Here is a 23728-nt window from a genome sequence, read left to right as displayed (position 1 = left end):
GATAAAAGAATAGTTTGAGTTTGATGATCATCTTCACGACAATGATAATGTGATCGGGGACAGCGAGAATCCCTGTTATCTCTCATTCGGATCATTCACGACTCGCCACTGCTAAGAAGAAGACGTTCCTGTTTCCATACCAGGAGCTGATAGCGGGGGCACATCTTCCGAGAGGATAAGTGGACGCGGGGTCGAGAAAAGTGCCCCGATGTGAAAAAAGAGGGGGAAATGAGATAACGCCACTGTAGCTAACGCCACCGTAGTGCGCAACGAGAAATGGTGAACTGGAGATAAACACAGTTGGGTCGTGATAATTTTCTCCCTAAAATATTGTTTTATTTTCTTATTTTCAGCCGGATCTTGAATTTCCATTTCTTCCGTTATCGTAGGTCAAGGTCTCCGCCGAGCCGGCGTTCCTGTTTTCCTCAAGAGATGATTGCGGGGGCAGATCTTCCGACAGGGTCAACAAAGCCGCCCTTACATAACGTGAAAAAAGAGAGGAAAATGGGATAACGCCACTTGGGCGTAGAACGAAAAATGGTGGCTCAATAGTACATAATTTCTGTAGCGATTTGATAGTCGATCGATCGGTTGATGATTTCTAAATTTTCAGGCATTTTTCAAAGAAAAACACCGACACTCACAACTCATCATCAACCAAATTCGACCTTTCGATACTTCGAAATGATATTTCAAAAGATCGTCCCAGGAGAAAATCGGGATTCGACGGGGAAAACATATTGCGAGACTTTCGGACTGTGGATTTTATATTCCATTTGAACAATTAGTAGTAGTTATTAGTAGTGGTAGATAACAATTAGTATCCCCCACAATTAGTATTATAAAATTTAAAAATTTTCAATCGATTGATCGACTGTCCAATCGTTATCGAAAGTGTAGCAGACCCACCTAACCACGAACCACCGCTCCGCCACAAGTTAGGTCAGGGCAGGATTTACCTACTTGCCGCCCATGGGCCGCCTGTATTTTGCCGCCCCCTTCTCGTTCGTTTTGAAACATCGATAAAAACCATCAAGTGAACATGCCAGCGGGGGAAAGATGCAGAAGACGCGACTTCCAAGAATACGTGTTTTTTCCTTGCCGCCCATGGCCCGCCTGTATTTTGCCGCCCCTTCTCATTCGTTTTGAAACATCAATAAAAACCATCAAGTGAACGATCCGGAGGGGGAGGGGTGCATAAGACGCGTTTACTTGTGTTGGTCCCATTTTTTGGGAAAGCTCTGTCAACACTACTAGCAAAATTTCACGGAACTTTGCGCGAAAGTTAAGTTCTGTAAACCTATCTCTGTGTGGACAAGGCCTTCCATTTATAAGAAATGAACGAAAAAATTATGAAAGAACAAACATAATTGTAGTTTAATGATTTTAACTTCCGCCGCCGCGCCGCGCAGACTGCACTGTGTTTGGCTGCTTGGCGCAATGCGTGAAGTATTTCGACAGTCTTGTAGGCGCTGAGCGTTTCGCGCTGACCGCACTGTTTTTGGCGCAATGCGTGAAGTATTCATGCATTCTTGTAGGCGCTATCCGTTTCACGCTGACAGCAGTGACTGCACTGTGTTTGATGCAATGCGTGAAGTATTCGTGCAGTCTTGTAGGCGCTAATATGTGTTACATGCCGACCGCCGCGCTGAGGGCTTCTCCTTTTCGTATCAAGTCTTCGGCATCATTTCTCTTTAAGTCGCGCCTTTCCAGGCCAAATTGTGTGTTTGGTTTCTCTCTTAACTCGGCTAATTAAAGGTGCTGTCTCTTGTATCACTGAAAGACGACTCCTGAAGTCCTGACTATTACATGATCGTCTACATCGAGGCTCATGCAGTGAAGGAAGCCACCCCAGTATCAATATTGTCAACGATCAATTATTTTCCGCGGCGTTTCATCAATCAGAGAGACCCACCATCTATTTTATCCTTTCTTTCCGCCTGCATTATTCAACCCTCTAAGCACGTGGAATTCTCCGCAGCTGCAAGATCACGTGGAAATCGAACGACGCGCGCGAAGAAAGACGCAAGTGCCGCAATAACCCCGCTGCGTTTGGGCTCTTTCGCATTTCGGCACAGTCATTTCCTGAGCTCCGATTTGCAATCCAGATCGAGTCTACTAGATCGGAAGCGTGCAGAAACTATTCCCGAATTGGTTTAAACGCGTTAAAACAATCGATATGCATCGAAACAGGCTGCCCCACCTGAAATCGATTATTTTTAGTGTATTTAAATAGAGGAAATCCGACGTTGCCAACTTGCAAAAATCGTCGATGGGCTTCGTCAATTTAATCACATGTAATGAAATCGATGTATGAATCGAAGGAGACTATCTCTCCTAGAATCGATTATTCATAATGCATTTAAATGAAGGTAACCCATTGTTGCCGGCTTGCACGAATCATAAACGACGACGCGAACTCTTTACACCGACGAGCGAAGAAAAATCGCGGAGTTTTCGACTGATTTTTCGCCGGCGCGTGAAAAATTCATCGATCCGTCTGCATTTGTGCCTGCGATGCGGGTAGTTTCGGCTCGGAGCTGAGTTATTTTCGAAGGTGTCAAGTTGTCAATCACTCGGCGCGCATTTAATTTTAATGTGCCCTATATTTACTTACCGTCTAGACGTTTATCGTCCGATTTTTGAATGCGCCCCCGGAATAGAAGTCAGAGCTCGGGTTCTTTCTTCGGCTCGCCGTGAATTCAAACGCCTATTCGGGTTAATGGCATACGCTTTGCTGTTCATACTGCGCAGTTCTATTCTTATTTCAAAAATCCAAAAATATTGCCCGCGGGAAATCACGAGAGAAAACCAGGAGTCTTTGAAGGACGTCCAGGGTGTCTACAAGTCCGGAATTTTCGGAAAGTCCGGAAATAGTACTGAATTTTTAAGGGCGGTCCAGAAGTACTGAAAAAGTGCGGAAATTCCGAAAGAAGGTCCGGAATTTTTGTCATTTTTGTCGCAATTTTAGCGAGAAATTCAAATTTCTGAAATATTTCGAATTTCGTCAAGTAAAGGTACTGAAAAAGTACTGAATTTTTCTGTCGACGAGGTACGGAATTTCTTGAGAATGTACTGAAAAAGTACTGTAAAAGTACTGATTTTTGGCCAGCCTCTTTTTGTAGACACCCTGGACGTCCTAGTTCTCAACATCGATGGTCAAAGTGCAAAATCACGTAACTCCGTCTGCAACGTTGCAGACTTCCTGCCATACTTCATTTTTTCTTTGGAAAACTAGCCAACGTAATTTTTTGAAAACTTCCATGATTTGTCCTCTCGGCTAGCAAAATATACAGTAAACTAAAGAAGCTCCAGAATTTTACTCATCCTACTTGGCGAGAAAATCAGTCTCTTACCGCTTCTGTAAAATTTGCTTTCGTGCATTTTTACACCCTTCTACCCGGAACCGGGTCAAATATCGAGCGTGAAACCACGTATCTCCTTTCGCGGCGTTGCAAACTTCCTGTCATACTTCAATTCTACTTCGAAAAACTTGCCAACGCAATTTTTTTGACAACTTCCTTGATTTTTCTTCTCGGCAAGCAGAATAGACGGTAAACATTTCAAGCTTTAAAGTTGGCTCGTTTCCCTGCGAAAAAATAAAATAGGAGCAGAGATTTAGGCCGCAATGGAGAAAAAAGGTTTTGCACTTTGGTAATCAGACCGCGTTAAACAGGAAGGAACCAATCCACATCAGCTATTGCCAAATTCAACAGGACATTTCATTTTTTACGAGAGAACGTTCTGAGGATTTCTCTAAAAATTTTCAGAAATTTGCTTCGCACTACGGAGAAAATCCACTGAAATTTGCACAAAAATCTGCACAACCGTTTTCATGTAAAAATCAAATTGCCCCATTAAATTTGGCAATAGCTGATGTAGCTTGGTTCCTTTCTGTTTAACGCGGTCCAATTATCCTCAATCGATCGATTTTCGATATTTCTCCATTTAAAACTATGTTAAAAATCGATTATTAAGGTCTTCGTTGCGAACACCCTATTTATCGATCCTTTTCCATAGCTTCAAACCTCAGATCAATCGATCCGTCGCAAAGCACGCCATCGCTTTTTAGCGGGGCCGCGGGGGAACCCTGACCTACGATAACGGGCGAAACGAAAATCCGCGATCCGGCTGAAAAAAAAAGAACGGGATGGCGCGCGGGCGGAGCGAAGGCGAGCAGCTGGCGAAAATCGCACGGGTCGTTAGCGCTCGGCGACCCCGGGGGGGGGGGGGGGGGGCTCTGATAATTTGTTTATTCGGCTCGTTATCATATCGCTCCTTCCGCGACCTTGGTCAACAACCAGAGCTCCAGTAGTGGCGTCGAAATGAATAAACGCCGCGCCGCGGCGCGCACTGGGAGGTACCGATTTGCATCGCGAGTTGGAGGGGGGGGGGGGGGGTGTTATTTAACTCCATCGAGAATGTCTCGAGTGCGCTTCGCTCGCGAACACGTCGCAGCGTAGGTAGAGACAGCTTACGGAAAAGAACTTCGCTCATAAGGACCAAATTTCGGTTTTAACAGAGTAGCCTAGAAACCTAAGATGACCCCTATAATGATGACAGGGTGTTTACTGTACAGAAAAAAAAAAAACCAGATACATTGTAAAAGCACGGATTTCGAAAGGTCGGTATAGAAGTACGAAAAAGGTGCGCACTGGAAAAAAAAAACACATTGGATCTAGAGTCCAGACTCTTGAAAACATTGACAAGAAAAATACTCTTGATTCAGTCAAATTTTTGCTTAAACCAACAGGAAATCCGCTCTAATTAAGAGGCTTGGTTCTTGATTTAAGCATAAATCCGATTGAATCAAGAGCATTTTTTCTTGTCGATGTTTTTAAGAGTCTGGACTCTAGATCCAATGTGTTCTATTTCCAGTGCGGATTTCCCGTGGAAATGTACGGAAATACGCGAGATTTTTGTGATAAACTGTAACTAGTAGTCCTGGGGATATGCAATTTCCGAACATTATTCATTTATCAAAATCCTGCAGCTCGATTCCTCGTGTTTTTCGGTTTACTCCCTCATCATTCCACTCTCTTAATCCGAATACAGTTAAAAAAACGTGTGAAGTAAGGAACGAGTAAGGAAATGGTGAGGAAAAAGCAAGGATTTTTGAGAAATGTCAACAAAATAAATTTTCGGGAACGTAGGGAAGAAGCAAGGAAAAGGCAGTGAAAAAGCAAGAAATTTTAATGATAGGGTACCAGTAGACACCCTGTGATATTTTTTACACTGTGTTATGAATGTTCATGAACTGTTCACGACTGCAAAGCACTTGAATTTATTTTAAGTTAAATATGTCGCCGGCGCCACTTTGCGAATTCATATTGCGTGTTCGATCGATGTAAGCGTGCAAATCTGAGCATAATGCGCTTGAATTATTAATCCCGAAAATGTAACACAGATTTTAGGCTGATTTAGGAATCAAGTAGCCACCATCAACATTCAGCTATTTCAGTGCTCGGTTTGAACATTAAATAACTCTGTATAAATATGTCTTTTCGTGGCTTATTCTCTACGTTTAAACCAGAGGTTTCCAAGGAACGTAGCCAGAATATTGGTTCATTTTTTCAAACAGAAATGTAAGAAATGGGGCTCTAGACAAGTTACGAATTAAAACACTACGCCAGCAGGGCCGGATTTACCTACTTGCCGCCCATGGGCCGCCTGTATTTTGCCGCCCCCTTCTCATTCGTTTTGAAACATCAATAAAAACCATCAAGTGAACGTGCCGGCGGGGGAGGGATGCATAGGACGCGTTTACCTACTCATGTTGGATACATTTTTTGCGAAAGCCTTGTCAACACTACTAGTAAAATTTCACGGAACTTTGCGCGAAAGTTAAGTTCCGTAAACCTGTCTCTGTGTGGACAAGGTCCTCCATTTATAAGGAAGGAACCAAGCAATTATGAAAGAACAAACATAAATGTGGTTGAATAATTTTAACATTTTCCGCCGCCGCTGCGCCTGCGCCGCGCTGATCACACTGTGTTTGGCGCAATGCGTGAAGTATTCCTACAGTCTTGTAGGCGCTATGCGTTTCACGCCAACCGCTCCTGACCGCACTGTGTTTGACGCAATGGGTGAAGTATTCATGCAGTCTTGTAGGCGCTAATATGTGTTACATGCCGACCGCCGCGCCGCACCGAGGGCTTGTCCTTTTCATTTCAAGTCCTCGTCATCATTCCTCTCTGCGCTAAGCTCCAGGCCAAATTTCGTGTTTAGTTCCTCTCTTAACTCGACTAATTAAATATGATGTCTCTTGTATCACCGAAAAACGAAAAAATTCGAAATTACTGTACTCTTAGGAAAGAGAGATTTTGTCCCCTTTTCTCATTGATAATTTTTTTTTTCTGAATCCGATTTTTTTTTATACCTACATTAAAAAAATTGCTAAATTTGCCGCCATGGGCCGCAGCCCATGTGACCACCCCCTTAATCCGGCCCTGTACGCCAGATGTTTTCTCTTCAAAATTTCACGGCGAACAGGAATCACTCAACGGGAAGTCTGAAAATCAAATCCTAACAAGACAACAAGTGTTTACAATTGACATTGATACAAATACAAATGACGTCATTTGTATAATCGAACTTTCATTTGACCAGTGTTACAAATATTTTCTAATATCACGTTGAGGAGTTGATTTCCGGAACTCCCGTTGTGTGGTTTGTTTTCTGTGAAAGACTTTGAAGAGACTTTACGTGACGCTAATTTCTAGTTCAGATAGTTTAGATCCTGTCAAGTGGTCCCCGTCAAAAAGATTGAGTTTTTCTAAACTTAAAACTTTCAGCGGCTACGCCCTTTTCCAAACGAACCGTTCAGTTATACTACACTGGAATAAAAAAACACATTGGATTTAGCGTCCAGACACTTAAAAACATCGACAAGAAAAAATACTCTTGATTCAATCGGATTTTAGCTTAAATCAAGAACCAAGCCCCTTAATTTGAGCGTATTTCCTTTTGATTTAAGCAAAAATCTGATTGAATCAAGAATATTTTATCTTGTCAATGTTTTCAAGAGTCTGGACTCTAGATCCAATGTGTTTTTTTTTTTCCAGTGTAAATCCAAGAACAAACTTGTGAACAGGCTCGATTGACTTAAGTACCCAGATTCGCGTCTCGGAATCACTTGGAACATCTAAAAACGGAACAAAAGGAGGAGGGTCCGGCCGTGAAGTGCATATGCGCCTCGCGGATACGCGAATCGGAGAACGCGCCTCGTTATTACACAACCTCACGATTTTTTCTCGGATTTCGAGTGGGTACACACTCGGGAGATTAGAGTACCTCTTCGCATTTCCGACTCAAGGGCGGCGGTCGCGCCCGTGGGAGGGAAGCCCATTATGTCGCATCCACCGGAATTATGTCATGATATCGCTTATTTTCCTACAACGTCGTCCCTTTGACGTAAGGACGTATCTCAATTACAAAGTGAGCCCTGTTCTGCATGGAAATCCATGCTCTCTGGGGCTCATCGGGAAATCGAGATACGCCCTTACGACACAGGAGCGACGATAAGTAGGTTGAAATGCGTACTCCTCGCCGAAGAGTCGAGAGCTTCCAATCTGGATAGCGGTGCTAGTGAAAAACGGCGTATGAATATTCGAATGTTGCCAAATAAGGCTCGGTGGTTTTTTTTTTTTTTTTTTTTTAGGTACGACGTGGACATTTCCTCTTGAAATTTTCAGATGTTTAAGATCAAGAGACAGGTTTAGAATAATGGGAATTTTCAAAATTCCATCAGTGGGCTGGTTCGGGGTTCCGTGCTCCCAAAAGTGAATACTCAGAATAGTGGGATGAATTGCATTATGAAACCGTGATTTTAGTTATTTGAATGATTAATACCTGAAGAATAAAAGTTCGCATGTTTCTGTCATTTTCAATGGAATTATGGTGCCAAAATCGTATATTTTCAGCTTTGCACGTTCAAATCGTTGATGAGAAATGTCAGTGAAAGATCATTTCAATGAGAGAAAACCAGGAAAAGTCAGAGAATTTTTCACACTTAGTCCGTCGACTCGACAAAATCCGTATTTTATATTCAAACTGGGAAAAAAAATTTAAAAAAAATTGGCAACGACTGAATGTGCATGGAGCGTTTTTCCTTTCAGCACAGCAGTGGAGATGTTCGCCAAGTAAACAACCCATATGCGACTGGATACGGTCGGAGTCGCAACGTAAACATGAGACCATGTGCCGTGTTGTTTCGCAGAGTAAATAAGGGATTGTGATTCAGCAAGTGTTCGTGTCCCATGTCCGAGAGAGTGATTTGACGAAAAATTTCGACGAGCACGTTTCCATGTTCGATCTCGATAAATACTACCGTGCTAAGAAGAAACGCCGTATGAACAATCGGGAATTGCCAAATTTCTTCCCATATAATTTGTATTTCTGTGGAAAAATATGAATTTTTCTCGTCAATGTTTTTAGGAAGTGCAGAAGAAATCGCAAACAAAATTACATGAAAAATTGGAAGAATTCACCAAAAAATTAGCGTTTAATCAAAGGAAATTTGGCAACGCCTGAAGGTTCATACGACGTTTTTCCATAGCACGGCAGAATAGTCGTTCTACCAAATCATGATGTCGAGGACTGTGAAAACCCGGGATTTATCAGGGAATTAAAAATTGCATTGAAAATGAGGAATCTGTTCCAGAAACCGGGAATCTCTTTAGCACCGCTTAGAAATCGCAAAACAATAACATTCGGTCTTATTTTTTCTTTCAATAAGCATGACTTAAGCAAAACTCGTCCTTCCCCTTTCTCATGAAATAACGTAACTGTTTTTTAATGTTGCCAAATGTCCCCGCACGAATTGGATTTTTACCAGGAACTTCTTGACCATTTCTGACTTAAAATTTCACCGATTTGTCTTCTGACCTCATGCAAAAATCAGAAAATTTCTGGACGAAAGTCGCACAGATGCATTCTTGTAAAAAATTACATTGTTTGAGTCACTTTTGCAAACTTGGAATGCAGTGTTGTTCCTTCACGCGAGAAACGACGTATTTTTCGATGGGAGAGGAAATATTATGGATGGAAAATTCAAGTTCCTTTTTTCCAGTAGGTCGCTAGAGCTTTTAGGCTACAGGTTTGGATATAATGTGCCAAACTCAGAGTCAGAGTGACTCGGAGAGTTTACTTTTAACGACTTCAGAACGATTGCATCTCGTCGTGAGTTTATTCAGACGTATAAATTCTGACAATTTTGACCCGTGGACAATTTGTTCACTCGAGTTTTTTCCTCAATTTAGAGCTCGACAGTCATCGCTCATGCTCGTTTAGTGTTGAATGAGGGCAATTACACCATAAAAAGGACATAATCAAGCGGCTCAAGGGCTCATGGTCATCATTAGGGTCAATTTCACCGGTGAATAAAATGAAGCTGCGAAAATTCGCGTCCACTTAAGCTGTCACATGAAGCAACCGCAACATGACCCAAGTGGCTGGTTGTAGAGAATGGAGGTAACACGGGAGAATTCGAACACCGTGTGAAACACTTTTTCATTCTCCGCCCTGACCCAATCCGTAAAAACTCCCCCTTAAAAGTGGAAGACGAAGGGTGGCTGCCGCTTAACTAGATAGAAATTTTACAGGGAACTGGTTAAGTAAGTCTCAAAAGTCTGAATTAACTCATTAGTGAGAAATTGGACGGTAACCAAAAGCACAAGCCCGATAAAGAGAATTGTATAGCCCAAACGCGGCTATGAAGAGTGTCGACTTACCTAAAAAACGGAAAGACTGAAAGGTTCATGTCAGGGTGTCTACCGTCCGGGGAAAAAAAATCAGAAAATATCAGGAAATTCGATGATGCCTATCGGGAAAATCAGGAAAATATGGAAAAATATAGGATGCTTTACAAATCACACTCAGACACCTACCTATTTTGCGATTTTGAGGACCGGCGATGTGTGGTGCATTTAAGTAATTAAGCATTTTTCGGAAAATTGATCAAGTCGCGATCAAAATCAGTGACAGTTTACTTTGTCGGCACAATAAGCAACGCTGGAATTAAGTTAAGGTGTTAAAGAAACAAGCGAAACGTCCTCATATAGTAGTGGTGAATGCGTCTAATAGTATGAATGAATTTCACTAGGCGCCTGGATACAACTATTCGACCTTTCCGGATGTCCGTGTTGCATACGCGCGTATTTGAAGGCGTTTTGACGCTCCAGCCACGTTCCGCTTCATTTGCGGCGCGCGCGGCGGACAGTACTACGATGATCCAAAGCACAGAGCGCCTCGAATTCTTTGTTTATACTGCGAAGGCATCTCTTAAGGACGGTAATTAGATCTTCAAATCATGCTTAGCACATCGCCGTATCAAAACTGAAGCACTAAAGATATCGTAACTATTAACTGCATTTGAGATCTTTACTCCTATAAAATAAAACAAGAAATTAATGACAAGTAGGTACGTAAAATTTGTATTTTTTCCCTCCTGCGGTGAAAGAAAATAAACTCCACTGGTCTACGGAGTAATGAAACATAAGCAATTAAAATATGTATATTTCAATGATAGAAAAATAAAGGTGTAACTCCTCTTTTGAATCACATCCCAAGCCGGTATGCAACTATTATTCGTGCAAGAGATGTCTTTTCGTAGTGCAAACGAAGAATTAAAGGCGCTTTGTCATTTTGGATCTTCGTAGAACCTCCCAATGCGCCGCACCCCGCGCGCCACGGATGAAACGGTGACTGCGGTGAGTGTCTCACAAGACAAAACGCCTTCACTTTCGTGCGTATGCAACACGGACATCCGGGGAGGTCGAATAGTTGTATCCAGGCGTTGTAATGAAATTCCTCGAGTATCCGTCGTATGCGATACTAACTGAGGGAGTCTTGCCTGTTCCTCTCACACTTCAGCGCTTCCGATTGTGTCACTGAAGTAAACTGTTACTGACTCAATCGCAGCATTTTTAATTTGCCGATAAATTTGCTGATTATTTAAATACATTATAACGTTGCCGCTCGTCAAATCGTCAAATTTTGACGATTCATCATGTAAGCCGCCTATAACACAAAATCGATACTGGACAGATCTTTCTTCTTTTTTTCGTCTCTAACGTCCAAAATTGGATGTTTACTTGAAGTGTCACGTTTCCTACATATTTCACTTTATTTATATAGAGTGTTTCATAAAAAAACGAGCCACTTTCAATATCTCGAGAAAGCGCGTTTCCGAAAACACTACAACTTGTGATAAGAGGGACATCTTTAAAGCCTATTTTCACTCGAGGGGACCCCCTTTTCCTCCAGGAAGCGTCATGGGTCACGTTTTCTCTGTATTTCACATTAATTATACTTATACAGGGTGTTTCAGAAAAAGACGAGCTACTTTGATCATCTCAAGAACGCGTCTGAGTCTCCCTAAACTTTACAACTTGTGATGAGAGGGACTTCTTTCATGCCTTTTCTCACTTGGATCCCCCCCCCCCCCTCTGGTAACTCAAAATTTTCAAGTGGTTCGTTTTTATCTGAAACATCCCGCTCACGGGGGTAGGTAGACCAGGGTGTCTACAAGTCCAGAATTTCCAGAAAGTCCGGAAATAGTACTGATTCTTCAAGGGCGGTCCGGAAGTACTGAAAAAGTGCGGAAATTCCGAAAAAAGGTTCGGAATTTTTTTTAATTTCTTGTCATTTTCGTCGCAATTTAAATTTTTGAAATGTTTCTAATTTCGTCAAATGGAGGTACCGAAAAAGTACGGAATTTTTCCTTTAGAGGAGGTACTGAATTTCTTGAGAATGTACTGAAAAAGTACTGTCAAAGTACTTATTTTTGACCAGCCTGTTTTAGTAGACACCCTGCGGGCCGATTATTGAAATTGATAGACAAAGCTATAGACAAAGACGACAAAAGGGATTTGGAGGGATCCTATTGGTGGAAGTAGGTGGTGGCAATGGACATAGGAGGTAGGTAATAGACTAACTAACGGCAACCCACTGAAGACCCGACAGTTAGTCCATAATTTTCTTCCTTAGTCTATAAGAACCAACCATGTCAACCAATAGGATCGCTTCATACTTCCTATTTCTTCTTTATCTATCGCTTTGTCCATCAGTTTCAATAATCGGCCCGCTGGTGGACCTTCCAGGAGACGAATGCAAGTATCGCCTCGCCCGCAGAAATCGCGGAAGCCACCACCGCGGTCTCCTGTCCATTTTGCCGGCGACCACGGGCCGCAGCGGCCCGAAGGATGGAGCGATCCCGGACCTGGGTCGGGCGTCGAGGCGGTGTCCCGGTCCCCGAGAGCGTGGGATCCCGCGGGAGAGCGCGGAGATCGGGAGACGCTGATGGGCCGTCGACTGTGACTGCGACTCCGACCGACGACGATGATGATGACGCGGAAGTATGACCTTGAGCGTCGGCGGCGCCGCGCCGCCCGCGACCTCGACCTCAGCTGCGCCGCGGCGCGGCGTCGCCGACCCGCCCGCGGTGCCGGGTCCGCCGCGTTGGGGCGGGGGGCGTCCGGTGCGGGTGCCGATCTGGCAACGTTCTGCCGTGTTAACTACGAGCGCCCGCGCATGCGCCCGCCGTTCTACGTTACTACGTTGCCGCCCGGCTCTGCAAGCTTCACTGCAGGGATGGCGATTTTTCGAAAAAATCGATTTCGGGAAAATTTCGGGGAATCGATTTGATCTTCAGTAAAAAAATCCATTCGATTTTAAAATCTGATGGAAAAAATCGGTTTAAGAAAAAATCGACTGATTCAGAAAACTATTTTGAAACACGCACTGGAAAAAAAAAAACACATTGGATCTAAAGTCCTGACTCATAAAAACATCGACAAGAAAAAGTACTCTTGATTCAACCAGAATCTAGCTTAAATCAAGTAGTACCAAGCCTCTTGATTTAAGCGGATTTCGTTTTGATTCAAGCAAAAATCCGATTAAATGAAGAGTACTTTTTCTTGTCAATGTTTTCAAGAGTCTGGACTCTAGATCCAATGTGTTTTTTTTTTCCAGTGCGTAAAAATCCAAGTTCGGCGATAAAAATGTAACCACTACTAAAACCAATAACGACTAAAACTGAACTTGAAAACTCGGGGTTCACAGATCCTTCGCCTTGTGTGACACATTAACGTAGGAAATTTCGAGTTTTTTTTAATAATTTGATTCCGGCCGGAAAAATGGATTCCGATTTTTATCGACCTCGAAAAATCGATCCTATTAAATCGACTATTCGGCGCCTAAAACCGATTTAAAATCGCCATCCCTAAACTTCAGTGCTGTGAAAGACTATAGTCCACCAGGGTTTCCGGCAGTCCGGAAAACCTGGAAGTCGCGAGCTGCGTTCTACAGAAGTCATCATGATTTGAAAGGAAATAAGTCAGGATAAAAATTTTGTTCCGAAGGTCGGAAAACTGAAATAGTCGGAGAATGCTTAAATTTGTTCGTGAAAAAATGCCCGGAAAATGTAGAAATTGCGAAAATCCTGAAAGTAATTGAAAACCTGGAAAGCCAGGCAATTTTGCGTTTGGAACCTTAAAAAGTAATGGGTAAGTGTGGCAATCTTATCGTTGGAAAACATTAAATTTCTCTCTTCTTTCGTCTACTTTTAATTTTTTTCTACCGCACTTGTGAGATCTCTAATCGGATAATCGGGAAAATCACCGTTCAAAATTCTTCATGAGACATGTAAGAGGATTGCAATCGGTCTTGATTTCCCTACTTCAAAATGGGAAAACTGTAATTTTCCTCGCACCTTCGTGTGAATCCATCAGTTCTAACTTTGAACAGCGAGCAAGTGTTGAAATTAATAAGTTCCTCTTCAGGTTTGCATGTCTTAAGCACGACGTCAATGACGTCATTGCCGCTTGACCGAGAGATCAGTGCTACACGAAACTTCCTCACACGTCATCTTACAGCAACGATGTGGTATTTTGTTGCGCTCCATCGTTTGCAATTTCAGCTAGAAGGCTAATAGGTCATGAAAGCAAAAACGACATCTTTTATCTCTACCAAACCCCGTTCATTAGAATTTCATTTTTTTCCCGAGTTTGGCGGTTTTCGAAGCTGACCACTTGAACGTGATCGAGGTGGCATGAAACGAAAGAAAGAAATGAAAGATCGGAAATTTCAATGAAATATTTAATGAAATTTCACGAGGCTGTGAAATATTTCATATTTTTCAGGGGCCGGAGTATGCAACCCGCACATAAACACACAAAAATTGAAGAAAGTCACAATGTCTACATTTTGCGAAATGTGACAAGGAACGGGTATTTTTCAATATCTCTCGTAAATTTCTGAAATTTCATGAATTATGTCACGTGAAATTTCAAGATTCTATTCTTCATGAAATGTTGCCACCCTGAGCGTGATCAATGTGTTTTTGGATACTGTATTTAAATAAAAAAAATACCTGTGTTTTCCCGATCACGTACTAACTCCCTGGAAAATCAATTTTTTCTCGCGAAAGAACGATTTTCGAGGGAGGATGTTTATTTAGTGAAAAATCTCGTCGTGATAAGATCAGTGGCGTGGCGTGAATTGCAATGTATCGATTGTTCTGCCATTTAAACCCATGGTAAAGAATCGATTATTAAGGTGTTCGCTGCGAACACCCTGCTTATCCATCCTTTTCCGTAGGTTTAAATGGTATAACAATCGATATATCGCAAAGCACGCCACGCCACTGGATAAGATAAAACTGTTTAGGGACGTCCTAAGCTCGGGGGTGGGTCCCGGGTTAGTTTTTGGGGATCGTCCCGTCGCGACTCGAGACGGGCAGATGAAAAAAGGACGAAGCTGTTTACGCAGGTGATAAAAATATCCAGACGGGAAACATGCTCATCGAGCCAAATTGATCAGACTGCAACCGCTGTTGCCAATGCATGGAGAATAGGGCTGCTATACACTTTTAGCGTAGCCAAAGAAGAGTTTTTTTTAAAGAAGACGATCGAATTTTTCACAAAACAGTAAAAGCTGTTGTATTAAAACTTTGAAATATTTCAAAACTCACGCTTTAATCTCCAAGTGAAAGCGTGAGTTTTTAAATATTTCAAAATTTTGAAAGAAGAGTTGTTTCGCCATCGAAGGTGACCCAAAATTCGGGAAAATTTGAAATTCGCTCCAAACCCCACGGGATCTTAGTAAGAATTTTGTGCGTTTTTGAACTGTCCTCTTCAAGGAGTAAACTACGGTATAGACATAGTTCGATACAGATGGTCCATTTAGATTTTTACGCCTCCGCGCGAAATTTAAATTTAGTTTAATCGGTTACAAAATTAAAATGGCCATCGTTACGTGTTGCAATTTTTCAATGAATAATATAGACACACGTACACACACGTAGGGTCGTTGCAGTTCGGGAGAACCGGCAGGAAACCCGAGAAACGTCAGGTAATTTTTAAAGGCAGGGGGAACCGAGACTTCTCAGGGAAAATGACGACAGTGCATGGGAAATTTTGATTACTTACCTTTTTGTGCTTTTTGAAATGTGAATGTTGCGAACAACAGATATCATGAAAATACATCGTGTATTTTTAACCAATCTGCGTATCCTCTAATGTCAAAAAATTTCTCCAAAATTTGTCAGGGAAATGGAGGATCTCGCAGGAAATTTCATTTTCTGGATTCCGTGGCATTCTTGGATTGCCACAGGCCCGACATCTTCTTTTTCCTTCTATTCAAGTTGGGCTTAACAATATAAGCACCTACTTCTGTTGAAGAACATATAAATGACACACTTATTGGACGCAAATACGCAATACGCACCGCGGGATTGTATAATTTGTACTAAATTTTGCTACAAGGAACTAGGTACAATTGAAGCACTGAGTGCAGAACTGCAGAAAGGGCATTCTTTGGTTGCAGTGGCTCAAAATCTCCTGTAACGTTTCATCCATTATGATTAAAGGAAATTTATGTAATTTGTTGTAACTTTTATTGTTTTACTTCGTACTGTTGTAACTTTATGATCCTACAGTATGCTGAAAACGTAAAAGTTCAGAAAATTCACGCATTAATTTCCTCTCCGAAATAAAAATAAATCTGTGACACCGCAACCAAGATATGCTTTTTCTGCACCCAAATGTCATTATTTTCTCTATGCAGATCGGTGCTTTTAATGATGTGTCAAAGTTTCTAGTTGCTTATTTCCTAATGATGTTCATTTTTTGAAGTGAATTTATCAAGAAAAACATAGTACCTAAGTCTGTTTCTTTTTTGGTCAGTGTTCGTGTGTCGTTTTATCGTTATGAATTTTAAAAACGTGGGTCTGTTTTTCTGTTGCAGGACTAAGTTTGGAGAACAACATATCACTCAACTCGGTGGGTCCACAGTCGCCTCTAGACATGAAGCCAGACACAGCCAGCCTCCTAGGGGGCCAGTTCAGTCCTGGCGGTGGTCCAAATAGCCCCAAGTGAGTCATTACGCATGCACCCAACAAATATCTCCCTTGCGACTCGCGCAATTTGTCCGTGACACCTACATTTTTAATGGTAATCGATAAATCTCCCACGAACCTATACATATTTGCACGAAGGGCAGTTCTGTCGCGCTGAGGAAGAACGCCGTATGAGCCTCCAGGCGTTGCCAAGTTTTCTCCGATAAAAACCGAATTTACCGGGAAAATTGCGAATATAATTTTCCAAAATTTTTGGACAATTTTGTGCGCAATTTAATCTAAAATATCTGAAAATTTCAAGGACACATATGCATGAATATCGCCAAAAATACGTGTTTAACCTAACCTAACTCGAGGTTGATGTGACTTAGGTCCTTTCTGCTAGACGCCGTGCAATTTATTGGATTCATTGGATTCATTCAAGTATTCATTGTTGTTTCTTAAACCTCCATATCGATGGCCAAAGTGCAGAACCACCCATCCCAATTGCGATATTCATAATGTCCGCTCCTTTTTTATTTTTTAAAAGAGAGACGAGCCAACTGTTGAGCTTGAAAGTTCTATGGAACATTCATCCAACAGAAAAGAAAAATCAAGGAAATTTTCAAGAAATTACATGGACTAGTTTTCCGCCAAAGGGGGGGGGGGGAATGAAGTATGGCAGGAAGTTTGCAACAGTTTCGCACCAATAAAGTTTATATTGTGGTCACGAAGGTTTAAATAGATTCTTCACATTGCCCTGGAAATGATCAAGTTAAAAAAAAAAATTCGAGTAAAATTCAATTGTATAACTTCGGAAATTAATCCTTGAAAGGGATAGCAACGTTCATTACTGGACAAAATTACAAAGACAAAGAAAATTCCATTACTTCGAGAACAAAATTATTTGGTCTTTTTAATTTCTCTTAGGGGCAAATCATTGTGATCCCTCGTAAAGATCTACTTCGAAAGTCATATCGTTGAATTCCACTCGAGACAGAAACAGGGCATCATTTTCAAACCAACAGTGAGTAGAAAGCGAATGAAACGTCAAAATTTGGAAGATAATGGTAAAATATTGTGGTTCTGGCTGTTGGCAGGAAAACGAGTATCGTGTCGAATTCAATGCTGAAACTTTCATTTCGAAATTGCAATTATAGCTCGATCAGAAAAAGTGCCTTCAAACACTGAGATAGGCAAACTTAACCATTCTCGTAGACGAGGAATCGTCCAAGTATCCAATGCTGTGGCTGTTCCTGTATTGTCTAGCCTCATATGATTGTTAGCCGTCTACCAGTGCCGTCGGGATGATAGTTGAAATTGATAGGCAAAGCCATAGACTAAGAAGACAAAAGGGATATGGAGGGATCCTATTGGTGGAAGCGGGTGGTTACAATGGACAAAGGAGGTAGGTAATAGACTAACTAACGGCAACCTACAAGAGACCGTGTAGTTAGTCCATCATTTACCCCCTTAGTCTACAAAAAATACCAATTTCAACCAATAGGATCGCTCCATACTCCTTATGTCTTCTTTGTCTATAGCTTTGTCCATAACTTTGTTTATGAATTTCAACAATTGTCCAACTGGTCCGACAGTGTGAATTCTGCAACACGCGAAGAAACATCTGATCTGGACAAACCTTTCTTACAAAGTTTATCACGTAGCTTCAACACGGAGCTCATATTTTGTATTTTTCACCTTTAAACCTTTATTTTCTGTCTTTCTGGTGTTTTTAGTTGATTTGTCGCCTACATCTTTGTGGTATATTGTTTTTCAGCTCTTTTGGAATGGCTCATAGCAGTCTGATTGTTGGGTCTGCGGGCGGTGGGTCAAAAAATAACTCCATAACATCTCCTCTTCCACCAAACCATCCACTCAGTGGCTCCAAACACCTGTGTTCAATATGTGGAGATCGAGCAAGTGGCAAACACTACGGAGTCTACAGGTTGGTTATTTTTATCCCTTCCCATTTATTGTCCCTGCAGCAGAGGCGGATCCAGCAATTTGGCAACACCGGATTTCCTCCATTTAAACCTATGCTAAATAATCGATTTTTTGTCGGAGCACCTGGCCCCTCATAGAATCGATTCATTTCCATAGGTTCAAATTGTGAAAAACTGATGCCAATTTGCAGGATTACCCGCCAAAGCCCTGCAGTCGTACCTCAGTCTATTTCATTCAACTCGAACTGTGCGAGATTTCTTAAGCTCTCAGTCCTGTTTTTTGGTGACCGATGAAATCAAGAATCAATTTTCATTATTTTTTCTAAAGGTAAGTCCTCATCGATGAGCAAGAAATGATGGACACAGCCTTTAACTTCTTAAAAGTGAAAGTTGTGGTAAAGTTACCTCTGGTCGAAGGAAACGACCATCAATTCTTCCAGGGGCTTGTGATTTTTAAGCCAATGAACATCCGGAAATTCGCAAAATCGACATTTTCAAAGCCGCTTTAAGTTCTGGAACAAACCTACTGAGTCTAGATGGTTGAGGTGTTGAAAAGCTGAATTAGCTGTGACACCTTTTCCTTCAAAGAATTATCTGTCATTTAAGAATCTGGTGGTGACAGAAAAAATTGTGGGTGTGCTTATGAGTGTTGTTTTCTGTCACAATCAAAATTTTACTTTTTTAAATTCAACCTTGGTGGCTTTAATATTTTTGATTCATGGGTCTGTTTATGAAACAGTGTCAAGGAACTTGATTTTCATTATTCCTTGAAGTGAGTTTTTTTACCACGTTTATCATTGTGCCGCAGCAAAAATAGGAAGAAGTTAAGTTGCTCCTAAAATGTGCTGTCCGGGTCATGTTCAGTAGTTTTATCGATGTATTTTGTTTATTGCAGTTGTGAAGGATGTAAAGGATTTTTCAAGAGGACAGTTCGGAAAGACTTGTCTTATGCTTGCCGTGAAGAAAAGAACTGTCTGATTGATAAGAGGCAAAGGAATCGATGTCAATATTGTCGTTACAAGAAATGTTTGTCTATGGGAATGAAAAGAGAAGCCGTTCAGGTACTTTAACTTACATTTCTTTTTCTTTTTCCTCATCACAGAGCCTACAAAAGTTTCACCACAAACATGTCCATGCTCAATTGTTAGCCCTTGGTTTATCCATGAATGAAGACCTTTCCAATCAAACAGCGTAAACTCATATTTGTGCCACTAAGATTGTGCATATTCTTAGATATTTAGTTTGAAGGGAACTGTACGCTCTATTCTGCCATGTGTTTCAAATTTTCTCCGTATTGTAATGAATAGTTGGAAAATAACCATACGGTGCAAGTGTCCTCTGATGCTTGCGAAAATGAGGAAGAATTTTAGAATCATAGCTATGTTGACAAAGGAAAACATCTAAAAATATGGCCAGAATACTGTAAGTAACGCACGGTAGAATATTGCTGGGTCTACACTATTCTGCATGAAAATCAAAGTCAAATTGTTGGGTTTTTTGGCTTTGATTTTCCCACAGGAGCATAATTCTACCATCCTGTTACTCGTTAACATGGGTTTACTCTGTTTGATCAAAGAGGTCTTCAAATAAGAAATGTTGTTTTCCTCGTATTAAATTTCCATCCATCTCCAAAGATGAGTCTGTCGACAATATTCTTTATAAGAATCCAAATGTAAAAATAAGGAACAGGAAAAGAAATGGTAACGGTACTGTCCCTTTGTCCCTTAATTATACTAGTAGATAATCTTATATGTTAAATTAATCCCCCTTTCTATTGAAAATTCCTGAGACTCCTGCTTATAAGTAATGATATCAAAGAGCGTCTTTTTCTTTAAAAAATTTGAATAAAATTATAAGACGTAATTATTTAGTTAACTTTTAATACTTTATGATATCTCCTTGGCGGATCGAAAATAGATCAGGTGTTTCACGAATTTTGCCTAATCAAACTTAGATTTCAGTGTTGGTTTTTCAAGTGGCTCTACTTTCATTCACCGAGTTGTATGGTTCTAAAATTTATGCGACTCGATTCTTTAGGAAGAGAGACAGAGGACGAAGGAAAACCAAAATGAAGTCGAATCAACCAGCAGCAATCATTCAGATCTGGCAATCGATCGGATACTGGAAGCAGAGAGGCGGGTCGAGTGCAATTTGGACCAGGTACAGGTGTATTTTAATCATCGTTTGCAGTGCAGTCCCCTTGCAAAGTCTGCAGTGAAGCAACATATTTTCTTGAACTTTTTGTTGATTAATTTTACTAAAAATATGGCAAGAGGCAAACACACCTCTAGAATTTTTAATAATCATTCAATACTACTCCTTTACTTTTTGTAATGGCCAACTCAGCAACGTTCGCCAACTGTTATAAAGAAGTCTAGCAAAAGTATGCAGTTATTTGCAAAATTCTTTAGAAACTTTGTTCAAAAAAAGTCAATTTTTATCATCAATATTTTATTTTAATATCCCAGTTTTCACTTATCAGTCAGGGGTTAAAGTATGAGTGAAGAACAAATTACGTAGCCAAAAAACACCCATTTAAATAACAACTGAATCTGGGGAAAGGCTGCTTCAAAATACAAAAGATCAAATACAGAAAATCTACGATGTTTTGTGTCAGTGATAACTTAATTTTCAACCAGAAAAAGAAAGTATGAGTGAATTGTCGATTTGTTGTTATTGCAAGAGTCATGGCGTTGCAAAAGCAGCAAATCAAGGACTCATTTTTTGTTTATTTTTTCTGGTTGAAAATGAGGTTGTAAGTGTTGTAACTAACTTTTAACGTCCAAGTATTTTTGCATTTTGATCTTTAGTACTTTCCGCGGTTTAAGTTATCATTTTACTGGGTGAAAGTGAACATATCCCAGCCTACTTCAAAGGAAATTTTTGGAAGCTGGTAACATTGTTTTTTTTCTTTTTAAATCCATCACAAGTATTGATATTAGGCTGGGCAGCCTACCTTAAAAATTATCGATTGTAATGTACATTAAAACCGACAAAATCAAGTCTCCAACCTGTAAGACTTGATCTCTACCAAATTGAATTTAATTATTTCAGGAGCAATATCATTGACACAAATTTTGACAGTACCATCTTTCTTTTGTTCCAGAACACAAATAGTCTGGTCAAGGCAGCGGAGAAACAGATGATCCAGCTCGTTGAGTGGGCTAAACACATTCCTCATTTCACTTCGCTACCGCTAGAAGATCAAGTTTGCCTTTTAAGAGCAGGTACGCACCTCTCAAATGTTTTTATTAGCCTCTTTACTCCTTAAGTGCTGCAATCTGCAAAAAAACCGTGCAATTTTCTTGTTGACTTGAGCTGGTTTCCCATTTGTAAGACCCTTTCTTGGGTCTTTCCCATTTTGCAAACCTGTTCGGGGACCTTCCCAGTTTTGCATGCAACTGATAGTCACCTGCAGGAGTGTGGTCTAGATCTGCACCCTTGCCCTAGTGCTGCAAGTAGTAGAATGCCATTTTATATCATTGAAAGCTCTATTTTTCGTTATTTACTTTTTAGGTTATGATCTTGCCTCAAATCCTAAGATTCGCCTCATGCCCTTAATACTCTACTACCGCGCTAAGGAAAAACTATGTATGAACCTTTAGACATTGCCCAATTTCCTTTGTTAAAATGCAAATTTTTAGGTAAATTTGCAAATATTCTCTCCCAATTTTTCAGAGGATTTAATTCGCAGTTAGATCTAAGTTATTTAGAAATTTCCAGAGAAAATACTCATTTAGCTCATCAAAATAAAGTTTTCATAAAAAGAAATTTGGCAATTCTTGAATGTTGGTACAGGGTTTTTCCATAGCAGGACATTATACATCACCTGCTAAATTAGCACAACTGGATCCCAGATTTAATCACCGGCAGTACTGATACCATTATCAAATTTCATATTTTGGAAACTTTCCTCTCCCTTACAACTTAGGTTACAATTATCAAATTTCATATTTTGGAAACTTTCCTCTCCCTTACAACTTAGGTTACAATTTACAAACCAATATTTAATCAATCGTTAATTCTTTTTCCTCTCTTTTCAGGCTGGAACGAGTTGCTGATAGCGTCTTTCTCCCACCGGTCGATAGATGCTCGAGACGGTATTGTGTTAACTACAGGCCTAACTATACATCGAAATTCAGCTCATCAAGCAGGCATGGGCAATATCTTTGACAGAGTCCTAACGGAGCTGGTTACCAAGATGAAAGATATGAAAATGGATAAGACTGAACTTGGCTGTTTGCGCACCATAATCCTTTTCAATCCTGGTATGTCTCATCTGTATTTGATGAAAATTTGTGACTCTATAGAAGAGTAGCAGGGTGTTTACAGGTCATATAATCATATAAAGTCTTATGGTATTACCATATTTTCATTTTGGCATCATAATTACTTAAAGGTCTTACGAAATTGCCATATTTTTGTTTCATCATTCTATGACTTGGTCAAAATTCTTGATCGTGCGGCCAACTTATGCCAATATGCAAGATTGCTTTTAACAATAGATTGTTTTTTTCATTTTTTTAAATCTTTACTTCCAATCAGTATTTTTACAATGGTAGGCTGTTTTCTTCGTAAGCTATCTATTAATGGGGTACCAAGAGTTTTTATTAACTAAGCAGTCATACTTTTTTTTTCAAAAAATTGTCATCCATTATCTTATATTAGTGCCATATTTTTCTCTTTGGATTTGTGCGGACACCTTGAGTAGAGACCTCCGGATATAAAATCAAATTTTGTCAACTGGGGTGGAAAAAATTCAAATTTATGGTCTTGGATGTGAAAAGTCGTCTAGAATCCTATAGTCTAAGTTTGGACTGGTTAAGGTAGTCTTTGGTACCAATATCTGGGGTGAAGCTACATGTTAATAACACTGTAGTATAGTTCTTTGATGTAAATTTGACAGGACTGGACCAACTAGTCGTTTAAATGATCGTCAACATTTTTCGTATGTTGACTGGACAGGGCAAGTCCAAGGAGACTGACAAGCAGTCAATTATTTGGTCCGACAAAGGGCTGGCAATCATCAAATGGACAGAGCCAACCAATCACATAACTCCATTCTTCCTTAATCTTGTCTTTTTCTGTCTACGAACAAAGATTTTCAATAATCAGGCCACAGATGCATGTAGCTTATTTCCCAAAAACTTGTCTCTGTTCCATATTGATTGGCAAAACCAAGGAACTCGGTTTGCAATGTTTCTGGCTTCCTGTCATACTTTATTTCTTAAATGGGAAATTACCCAATGTCAATTGTTTAAAACTTCCGTAATGTTTCTTTTCTGTGCAAGGAAAATTCAGATAAAACTTTAAAGAATGATGTTGATTTGTTCTCCTTCAAAAAATCAAAATGGATGCGGAGATCTTAATGCAAACGGACGTCCTATCCGCAAAGGAGTTACATGGTTTGCGATTTTCACCGTCCATATGAATAACCAAGGGATTA

The 23728-nt window shown here is 40.5% G+C and overlaps 1 protein-coding gene across 2 annotated transcripts in view; it reads left to right on the top strand.

Moving 5' to 3' along the window:
• The window catches only part of usp (retinoid X receptor ultraspiracle), an 86731-nt gene that overhangs the window by 54992 nt on the left and 8011 nt on the right, over window positions 1–23728 (top strand). For both annotated transcript variants that reach the window (XM_019044935.2, XM_019044934.2), the window contains exons 2-7: window positions 16246–16372; window positions 18117–18284; window positions 19178–19343; window positions 20320–20442; window positions 21389–21509; window positions 22326–22550. In XM_019044935.2, the coding sequence (XP_018900480.1) occupies window positions 16246–16372; window positions 18117–18284; window positions 19178–19343; window positions 20320–20442; window positions 21389–21509; window positions 22326–22550 (930 nt within the window). The remainder of the gene's footprint in view (window positions 1–16245; window positions 16373–18116; window positions 18285–19177; window positions 19344–20319; window positions 20443–21388; window positions 21510–22325; window positions 22551–23728) is intronic.

Source organism: Bemisia tabaci, chromosome 7 (genome assembly GCF_918797505.1).
Source record: "Bemisia tabaci chromosome 7, PGI_BMITA_v3".
Classification (NCBI taxonomy): Eukaryota; Metazoa; Arthropoda; class Insecta; order Hemiptera; family Aleyrodidae; genus Bemisia; species Bemisia tabaci.
Note: the sequence above shows the minus strand (reverse complement) of the source record. Positions and strands in the feature narration are given on the sequence as shown.